Source organism: Phyllopteryx taeniolatus, chromosome 3 (assembly GCF_024500385.1).
Source record: "Phyllopteryx taeniolatus isolate TA_2022b chromosome 3, UOR_Ptae_1.2, whole genome shotgun sequence".
Taxonomy (NCBI): Eukaryota; Metazoa; Chordata; class Actinopteri; order Syngnathiformes; family Syngnathidae; genus Phyllopteryx; species Phyllopteryx taeniolatus.
Window position 1 is genome coordinate 23,121,915 of NC_084504.1, and position 11,150 is coordinate 23,133,064.

The 11,150-nt window shown below is 40.2% G+C and overlaps 1 protein-coding gene across 1 annotated transcript; it reads left to right on the forward strand.

The window, feature by feature from the left end:
• The first annotated feature begins 1,516 nt into the window (after positions 1-1,516).
• LOC133475208 (chondroitin sulfate N-acetylgalactosaminyltransferase 1-like) lies at positions 1,517-9,887 on the forward strand. The gene is made up of 10 exons (XM_061767725.1): positions 1,517-1,647; positions 3,380-3,936; positions 5,045-5,145; positions 5,377-5,555; positions 7,110-7,326; positions 7,416-7,517; positions 7,877-8,058; positions 8,329-8,423; positions 8,503-8,584; positions 9,062-9,887. The coding sequence occupies exons 2-10, from the start codon at positions 3,574-3,576 to the stop codon at positions 9,334-9,336; spliced, it is 1,596 nt and encodes a 531-aa protein (XP_061623709.1). The 5' UTR covers positions 1,517-1,647; positions 3,380-3,573; the 3' UTR covers positions 9,337-9,887.
• The last annotated feature ends 1,263 nt before the right edge of the window (positions 9,888-11,150 follow it).

The following is an 11,150-nucleotide window of genomic DNA, read 5'->3' on the forward strand; positions in this document are numbered from 1 at the left end:
AAAGATCATAGAAACCAGCAATTTTCTTTATGCATCAAATAAGTATACGTATGGGTTATTCCTGGCTATTGGTGCCTTTTCCACCTCATATGAAAAGGCTTTTAATGTATGAGTTAAAATACATAAAACGCTTTGGAAAGATATTGAACTAAACTAAAAACACATCCCATTTTCATGAGCTGAACTCAAGATCTAAGACTTTTTCCATACACAAAAAGGCCCATTTCTCTCAAATATTGTTCCCAAATCAAAATTAGTGAGCACTTCTCCTCTGCCAATATAATTCAGACCACCGCTTTTTTCAATTTTTTTCTTTCTATAATACTGTAAAGTGCAGCTTCCTGCGACTTTACATTGCCTTAAATTTGACTGATTATAATACCTTTCGGGCAAATTGCCCTTACACTCTGATGCGAATTTGTTTGTCAGGGACAGACTTATTCATGGTGGTAAGGCCATCGCTATTGCTGTTGCAAATAAGAGACAAGTTCAAGAATGCGCAGCTTCACCTTGGAAAGTACCACTCAAATCATTTTCACAACTAAGTATATTCCTTTTATTTGTTTTTTGTCTACCACTGATTAAGAATCTCTTTGGAATGTGGGAGGAAGCCAGAGTACAGTGGTGGCCCCCCGCATACTCATGGTTCAGCACCCCCAGATTCTCTTACTCGTTGATTTTTTTTTTTTCTAATACATTTTTCTCTACCCCCCTTTTTGGGAGGAACTAACCCTGAAAACGCTTATTAGTGGTTTATCCTCACTTATTCAACAATTTCTTTGGTAAAAAAAAAAATACAAATAAAAATTCCAATGCAATATAATGGTCGTCAATGATCCGCTGATTTTCGCTGTTCGCGTTCCGACCCGGTCCCATATCCACACAAGCACGCGGCAGGACATGCAAACTCCATAAAGGGGAGCCCGAGCTGAGATGCAAACACCGAACCTCAGAACTGTGAGCCAAAAATGCTGACCACATGGTGCACCGTGGTGCCCGCATCACAGCCCCCAAATTCATTTTGACCATTGATGAGAACAAATATACCAGATAGACCTGAACTGAGATTCGAACCTAGAACGTCTTGACTGTGAGACATTCGTGTTAACCACCAGTCATAGTGCTGTCCTTCGTACAAAATGAGAAACACAATTCTTTATTAATCACGACAGCACCAGCACTGAAATATCTGCTGTACCCTTTTCCTCTCCATTACTGTGAGTTTCATTTACTTTTATCATACAGTCATTAACTTGTCTTAACACTACATAATGTTATTATTATCATTATAAAATGTTACAAAGAAAAAAAACATTACCTGTACAGTTAATAAAGAGTTTGTTTTTTTATATATAAAAATTATTTCACTTGGGATTATTTTCTATGTCATACTTTGTGTGTGTGTGTGTGTGAATAATTGCCTCATTCAAATGTCTATGAGCACATTCCAAAAACAGGAGCTTCAAGCAGAGGGGTGCTGCTGGGGGGGAAAAAAAGGTGGCGACTAAAGGAGAGGAGAGGAGGATGCACGCAGCAGCACACTTTGCTACTACAGGGTCACTTGGAACGTCATGTTGCTCCATCACATGACATTCGGATAACAAGCTTTTCGATTAGAGGATGCAAACAGATTATTACAGATGACTTGTGAGTACCAATCTGTTTTGTTTTTTTAAACCTCATAACCTGAAGAATGTGAGCGAGCGAATGTGTGCCTGATGAGACACTGCAATTTGCTGCTTGTAAAGCTTCCAGAAAAAGATACACAGTTCTTTTATAAGCAACTTTTTAAAATGATTTTCAAGGTATTTTTTCCCCCGATAGATTTCTGTACATGTACTAATGCTATTCATTGTAAAAGGAGGTTTCACGTCTGCATTGTGAAAACACATACATGCATCTGTAATCATGACACACTTCACTGTTGCAGAAACACACACACACACACACACACACACGCACACACAAATAGGGAGTGGGCCATACATGGGTGGATGTGAAAACATAGGCAGCTCTTTCATGGAATCAGCCTCTACCTGTGCAATAAAGACTCAACTGTGCTGCAAATAAACTGATGATGGGAACACACACACACACGCACGCGCGCGCCCACACACACACACACACACACACACGCACACACGCACACACACATACACAGAGACAAGCTTGTTTCTGTCACTACAGCTTTGTGAGATTCAGAGAAGGTGAATTTAGCAGTCTAAGTGTGCAGAACAAGCGTGATCAGGTTTCCTATTGCTTTTCCCTTTGTCATGTTCTATGATAGTGTTGTATAAAAATGACACGTAAACAAAAACCTGCTGGAGAGATTTTGTGTAAAATGTCATGTAATTGATTTAAGTTTGTACATCAAAATGAATGAATGATGAATTTTCCATCAGGCAAAACACATCTATTTTTATTTGTAATGGGATTCAAATTCATCAGTAAAGCATTTTAGAATAGCACACGTATCCAAGAAAACTTAGCAATCAAGAAAATAATGGGATAGTCCATCGTTCAAGCCATAAATCATGGTTTCTCTCAAATTGCCAATGTTTCACAAATCCTCCCAAGGAATGAAAACTTATGAACACAACTGTAAATAAATAAATAATGTTAGAATTAAAACAAAAAAAAGGTTTTAAATCACATCATTATTGCACTAAAACTGATAAGAGAGTCATTTAATGTGACGTATCCAGCCAAAGTGAACATTTTAATGATATAACGAAGTTTTAAATTTACATTTATCTTTTGAATTAAAATGTATCATTATGATTGCTCTTGTTAATGTTTTTTTTTTCATTTATAAGAACCTTATACGAACCACGAGGTAAAGAAAATTCAAAAGAAAATATATACACAACACATTTAATTCAATGATAAAATAACATAAAATATTTTCTACGAATCAACAATTTGAGCATTTAGAGCATCTGCCTCACAGTTCTGAGTTTGCATGTTCTCCCCGTGGCTGCGTGGGTTTTCCCCGGACACTCCGGTTTCCTCCCACATCCCAAAAAACAGGTTAATTGAAGACTCTAAATTGCCCGTAGGTGTGAATGTGAGTGCAAATGGTTGTTTGTTTATGTGTGGCCTGGGATTGGCTGGCAACCAGTTCAGGGTGTACCCCGCGTCTCCTGCTCGATGATAGCTGGTACAGGCTTCAGCACTCCCGGGACCCTTGTGAGGATAAGCGGCTCAGAAAATGGATGGATGGATGGATGGAGAATAGTTCACATTTTTACAAAAAGCACAAAAAAAAACCAAAAAAAAACTGAACTTTGAGATAAGCAAAAAGTTACAGAATAAAAAAACCCCAAAGACAAATACTTTCATTGATAAAATTTTAAATGGTATTTTCTTGTGATTTTAGGAGCTTCAGTCGACTGGACAGAATAATGCTGAAAAGGCGATACTGCGTGAAGATGCTGCCTTACTAAAATGACAAAATGAAATGAGTCTCACCCAAAAATGAACTCCTGAAGTTACAGTATGCATCAATTCTTAATTAGTTTTTGCATATTCTCGTGACACTAGTCCGGTCATCTTGACAAGTGAAGGACAGCCATGTTTAAAAGATGGTTGCTGGCCATGCTGTCCCGGGTGGGCTCGGTGTTCGCGGGCCTCTGTTGCTGCGCGGCTCTGCTCTACCTGCTGGCCTGCAGACCTGCGTCCAGAAGCGCCCAGCGAGACCCACTGTGGTCGTCGGGCACCACCAGCAAGGAAGGCTACATGGCGCTGCTCCAGGAGAGGGAGGACTCCCACAAGCATTACATTGACAGCCTGGGCAAGCAGATCGCGCAGCTCAAGGAGGCTCTCCAGGAGAGGACGCTGCAGCTGCAGGAGTCGCTGGACAAAGCCAAAACCAAAGGGATTCTGCCTCTGGGCCTGGAGAGTCTGCACAAAAACCCCACACAGTCTGACCTGAAGGTAAGAACGCTGAGATGACGTCGTAGGTCAAGGGTGTCCAAACTACAGCCCGGGGGAAATCGAGGCAACAGGACTCTTCTCTTTTGTCGAGTTTGTTTTCCGAAAACGATGAAAAATGACTTATGCCAGTGATTTTTTTTCAAAATGGGGTACTAGTACCGCTAGTGTTATGCGTGTTGACTGTAGTGGTACGTAAAAGAATCACTGCCTAAGTACAGTTCAGTTGTATTTAACTTTATACTACTAAGTGTGGTAATAGTGCCACTAGTGGTACGCATGTTAACTGCAGTGGTACACAGACAAATCACTGCCCAAGTACAGTTAAGTTGTATTTAACATTTGTATTTACTTTTAAGAACTGTTTGTTTTCAAACTTTTCTTTAGGAACATTTTTCATTGAACATTTTCCTGCAAAATATTAATTCAATTATTCAAGTAGTATTTTTTTTCTATATTTAAGTGGCGTGTTAGTCTTCAAACTGTGCATGATGTTATAGTGGCGTGCCATGATGAGAAAACCTTTATCTCGTTTTTCATTTGCACTCAGGCCTACTACACTACTGTATTTTAATGTTGGTCATGAGGGTGTTACATGGAGATTCACAAACAAACAACTAAAAGGGCAACAACATTTATTTTCCTAATCCCTCGGCAAATACAAATTATTTTGTTAGAGAAGAAAAAATGGTTTGTCCACTTTCTGCTCCATGTCAAGGTCAGATTTGCAAACACATCACTTAAATAATCCTCAAGTAAACATTGTTTAAAGACTGGCACTGAATAGAGGTTGCTCTTGTTTTGGTTTTGAATGTGGAGATGGGTTTAAGCTCCTGCTCAGTGGAGCGGATCTCGTGGGATACCGTGGCCCACCCCAAAATCCTAAAAAAGACTATTTGCCCCATCATCTTGAACAGAAAGCTGTAATGCAGGATTTCCCCCCTAAAATAACAATATATAAAGATTATATGATTTAAAATCGAAGAATGTCAAAATGGCATTTGCATCCTTCAATTTGTCTGTATGCAGCCCTCTGAGGAAAATGTTTGAACACCCATGACCTACACCATCATGTGACATCATGAATGGATGAATGAACACGTTTTTCCAGGAGTTCTTCCACTCACAGCTGAACCATGCAGAGGTCAATGCGGGCGTGACACTACCCAACGAATACGTCTTGATCCCGTTTGACACTTTTACACTGCGGAGGTAAGCGGGACCACCTACTGGCCTGGCATGCATATTACATTTTTTTTTTTTAAGGTACCACTACTAGATCATTGTTGAGTGAAGGGGGGAAGATTTTTTTAATCTGTGCGCACAATTTTGTTTTACTTGTGATTGTTTTTAATAAGCTCTATAAATAAAGTTGAAGTTGGAGTCTTGTATTACTAATAGTTGCTGATTATCAGTGTATGGTAAGTGGGTGTGTCCCCTCAGGGTGTACCAGGTGGAGACGGGCCTGAGCAAGCACCCTGAGGAGAGGCCTGTGAGGAAGGACCGCAGGGATGAGCTGATAGGCAGTGTGGAGACAGCACTACATGTTCTAAATGGACCTCAGCAACACCTGGACACCAGCAGGAGGAAACACACCTTCTCCCCGTCAGACTTCATTGAGGGTGATGCAAACTTGTATATTGTCAAAATCAATTATGTTCTTGCCTTGGTAGGCGACAATAATCTCTTGTTTGAAAAATATGGTAGTTTCTGAAAAGCACTCCATTATCGTGGGGGTATGTTCCATAGGTGAAATTCCACGTTATAGAGTGATCATATTCTTTAAAAATAAACATTTTTTTCTTAGTTTAACACATTTAAACGTATTAAAATTAACTTTTTAAAGTATTTGTAAGCGCCTGTTCTCAGTCTCTCTCTCACGCAGTTCTCTAAATAAGAGGCACAGCGTGCTTGCTTCAAACTATTTGTCCCTCTCGCAGTTGAGGCTTACAGTAAAACTGCAAGATAAAACAAAATACAGTTAAACATTGTACATCTAAACATAAAAGTGTTCAACCAAAGCATATAATTTCCTCTAAACAAAGTCTGATAGCTTAGCTGTTGCTAACATATAATGCAGAACGCCATAGGTGGGCTAACAGAAATTAGCATTGAATTTATGGTAATTATAACAAACAACTGTTACTTTAAGGCAACCAACGTAACAACAAACTTTTCTGGGTGTGAAGCGAAATCCAGTTGGCCGCTGCCACACTTTCCCATTACAGTTTATAGAGTGTATATATACAGTATATTGTGTTTTACAATAATACTTAACTCTATCAATAATTACATATATATATATATATATATATATATATATATATATATATATATATATACAACCGAAATTCCAATAAAGTTGGGACGTTGTGTTAAACATAAATAAAAACGGAGCACAATGAATTGCAAATCATGTTCAACCGATATTTAATTGAATACACTACAAAGACAAGATATTTAATGTTCAAATTGATCAACTTTATTGTTTTTCGCAAATAATCATTAACACGTTCCAAAAAAGCTGGGACAGGGTCATGTTTACCACTGTGTTACATCACCTTTTCTTTTAACAACATTCGATAAAGGTTTGGGAACTGAGGACACTAATTACTAATGACTATTTGTTTCCCATTCTCCCTTGATCTACAGCTTCAGCTGTTCAAGTCAGCTTCAGCTTCCTAATGCGCCACACATTTTCAATGGGAGACAGGTCTGGACTGTAGGCAGGCCAGTTTAGTAACCGCACTCTTTTCCTACGAAGCCACGCTATTGTAACACGTGCAGAATGTGGTTTGGCATTGTCTTGCTGAAATAAATAGGGGCGTCCATGAAAAAGATGTTGCTTGGATGGCAGCATATGTTTTTCCAAAACCTGTAAGTCCCTTTTAGCATTAATGGTGCCTTCACAGATGTGTAAGTTACTCATTCCATTGGCACTAACACAGCCCCGTACCATCACAGATGCTGGCTTTTGAACTTTGCGTCCATATCAGTTTGAACATTAAATATCTTGTCTGTAGTGTATTCAATTCAATATAGGTTGAACATGATTAGCAAATCATTGTATTCTGTTTTTATTTATGTTTAACACAACGTCCCAACTTCATTGGAATTGGGGTTGTGTGTGTATATATATATATATATATATACGTTGTGTTACATTGTGTTCACAGGGCTGACCCGCACCGAGCGAGATAGGGGCACCGTGTACGAGTTGATATTCAAAGGTGACGGGCCGCGGGACTACGCCAAGATGGTGCTCTTCAGGCCTTTCGGCCCCGTGGTGAAGGTGAAGAGCGAGCGGGTGGACACGCGCAGCATGCTTGTCAACATCATCGTACCGCTTTCCAAGAGGGCAGACACCTTCCGTCAATTTGTCCGCAACTTCAGGTACCAACCGGAAAAGAAATCAAATCAAATCAAATGTTGTTGATGGTGATTTAATAGTTTCTTGTGTGTGGTTGTGATGTCTGGCGCAGAGAAGTGTGCATCCAGCAGGACGGCAGGGTCCATCTCACTGTCATCTACTTTGGACGTGAGCAGATTGATCAGGTGAAAGCCGCATTGGATCAGACAACCAGGTAGGTAACATGACTTCAGTTAGTTCCGTTTACCTACCTACCTACCTACCGTATGTACCTAAGTTTCTTGGATCCTTTTGAAAGTACTACCCCCAACTTTCTAGACTATTTTATGTATCAGAATATTATCGTATGAACTTATCACGATTATCAGTATGTGTATACACCACTTACATATAGACAATAGCATGCTTTGTATATCCTTTAAATTGCTGTCACGCCCTTTTAAATTGCCCCTTAGGAACAAATAAAGTGATGCAAGTGGAATTGAAGAGTGGTTTAAACAAACAACGACCCTCCAAATGTTCCTTGTTCTGGGCTTCAGCTCCTGACGATCAAACTTCTTCTTCGTCCACCAGGGAGACTCGCTTCAGGAGCTTCACGCTGATCCAGCTCAATGAAGAGTTCTCCCGTGGGCGGGGCTTAGAAGTGGGCGCCAGGGCCTGGAGGCGAAGTCACAACGTCCTGATGTTTTTCTGCGACGTCGACATCCACTTCACGGCAGACTTCTTGACTTCCTGTCGCCTCAATGCGGAGCCTGGTGGGTCTTCGTTTCGCTTCCTCTTTGTCATTGCCTGATGCAACCTGCTCATTGAATGTTAAAAAAAATAATAATAATTTTAGACTTTTTAGGGGGTTACCGAGGGGGAATTTTTTCGAATGTATAATATGTGCTATTAGAGAACGGAGCGGGCTGCATGCCACAGTTTTCCACCCTGTGTTACATGCAGTCAAATTATGAATAAACGCAATGATCTACTGTAACTTCACCATGACAACATGTTAATAAGCGACCTTTGTTTCCGACCAGGTAAAAAGGTGTATTACCCAATCCTCTTCAGCCAGTACAATCCATCTATCATCTACAGTAATTACACTCATCAACCATCTATCCAGCAACAACTGGTGAGTAAAAAGAGCAAGAAGAAGAAGATGATAAATGGACCAATGGACTAAAGCGTTATGGTTTTTTTTTTTGTCTCAGGTGATAAGACGCAACACAGGCTTCTGGAGAGATTTTGGTTTTGGGATGACATGCCAGTACCGGTCAGACTTCCTCAACATCGGTAATGACTAATCGGCATGATGAAGAAATGCTACGTTGCACATTTATTTACTTAAGTACAATGGGAAAGAAGAGAGAATGTTCAATGCTGATATGTTGATGAACAGAAAACTACCGTATTTCCTCATACACTGCATAAGCCCAAGATATTTATTACATTATCTTTCTCTATAGCCTCAAAGTCAGCTGGGATATGCTGCAGCTCACTTTTGATTTAGAAAATGGATGAATGGATGACAGGAGTGTTCAAATATGATTGGTCTTCACAGTTCGGTGTCCTTGTTTCTCTCCCTTGACGTCATTATTGATGTCATAACATATTGCTGGTGACATTTTGAACCATGTTATGAAACGACTGCAGAATATTGATGGGTGCAATAAATGAGAAATAAAAGGAAGTAGCATTAAAGAGGAAGTCTATTCACAACTGTGGTGTTTGGGAGGTTTCCTGTTCACCATTTGTGCACATCACTCGCAGGTGGTTTTGACCGCAGCATTAAAGGCTGGGGGCTGGAGGACGTGCACCTGTATAGGAAGTACCTGCACAGCAAGCTGATGGTGGTGCGAGCTCCGTCGCGCGGCCTCTTCCACTTGTGGCACGAGAAGACGTGCGCCGACGAGCTGCCGCCGGACAAGTACCAGATGTGCATGCGGACCAAGGCCATGAGCGAGGCCTCGCACGGGCAGCTGGGGGAGTTGCTCTTTAAAGCGGACATCCAGGCGCACCTCGACAGGAGCAGAAGAAATTCATGACCTGTCGTGGCGATGGAGGCTAACAGACACTCCCTGCATAATTGTGTACTGACAGTAAACGAGAGTTATTGAAAGCATTTTAACTCGTGGAGGCAGTTGACTGTGTGTATGTGGCACATGGACATGTGACAAATACCACCCACTGCCATTGCACTGCAGACATTGTACTGCTCCTTCTGGTTTGTGGACTTTGGCCACCTAGGGGCAGTATAATACAAACATACAGCTACATGGAGCCAGTTGCAGTAGCATTGGCCATGTTTTGGAGAGGATAAAGAATATATGCCTCTGAGTATTGTTATATTATCCGTCTACATGTGTTGCTCCACTGTTTGTGTTCAACAAGCGCCAAAAGGGTTATGACAACACAACACTGATGCTATTCATTAGCCCATCTGGCGTTTTGCTTTGCTTGTTAGCATTAAGCAAAATGAACATGTTAGCTGAAGCTATGGAGTTGTTTTAAATATACACTGTGTAATTCTCTTTGTTTTATGATTCGTTTGACAGTAAACTTCAACTGGGAGTGGCATTAAACATCTTAAAGCCTCTTTTATGAACAGTTGTTCACTCTGCTAAACTGCTGCTTGCTGTGAAGTGAGTCGACTTGAGTTCATTGCCACCATACAGAGCATGTATCTCAAAATTTTGCTTGCAAGTCAAAGCAAATAATCGGCTGAATGACAGCTCATATCTTGGAAAACCCGTAAATTGGGTCACTTGTATCCAGTATTGAAGAGTAACTAATTACATGCAACTGGATTATGTAATTTAATTACAAAATGTATGTAATTGTAATCCATTACATTGCTTTGAAAAAAATGCGTTGTAAAATTACAGTTGCTTTTGGAAATTTCCACGATTACCATTTTAGTTACATTAGAAAAATAGTTTCAAAAGCTTAGATTTTGTTTTCATCTCACTTCCTTCTTCTAAAGCCGATGCTTGTGATTGTCTCTCTGGTCATGTGTCATTCTGCTGTTGTGGCAAACATGACATATTTTTCCAAATATGACCTTGAAGAGCCACAATCTATTAGTTTGTCTGAGATTTTGGAAAGGTTAGACTCTTAGTTACACTTTTGAACACAAAAGAACATTCGCTTTTTAAGTTTCATCTTTATAATTTTGGACTTTTAAAAAAAAATGGAATATTCACTGATCTGGGTTGTGATATGAAGCAATATTGTCTACATTGTGCACATTTGTCCTTAGGTCAACAAGGTATGGTTGTTTTCCACATGTTGTACACACATAATGCAACGACATTGTTATCTTTTTAAATTATGTATCTGCATTTCGACATACAACTTAGCTCCTAGGATCATTGGGACACACAAACCCCTCCACCACGATAAGGTGACGGCTCAAGGAGGGGCTGACACTATCAATTACACTTATATGGATAATTTAGTCTTCAATGAACATATAGTCTATAGTCTCTCTCTCTCTCTCTCTCTCTCTCTCTCTCTCTCTCTCTCTCTCTCGACTGGAGTGTCTTTGAAAATTCAGCTGGCAGCCCAGATGAATATACGGACACTGTCACATCCTATATCAGTTTCTGTGAAGAGGTGTGTGTACCAACAAAGTCATTTCACACATTCAATAACAACAAGCTGTGGTTCACTGCCAAACTTAAGCAGCTTCACCGAGCTAAGGAGGACGCTTATCAAAGCGGGGACAGGGCCCTGTATAATCGAGCTAGAAACCAGCTGACTAAAGACATTAACATTACAAAGAGGAACTATGCAGCAAAGTTGGAAAAACAATTTAGCGCTAACGACTCTAAATCAGTCTGGCATGCATTCTAATCGC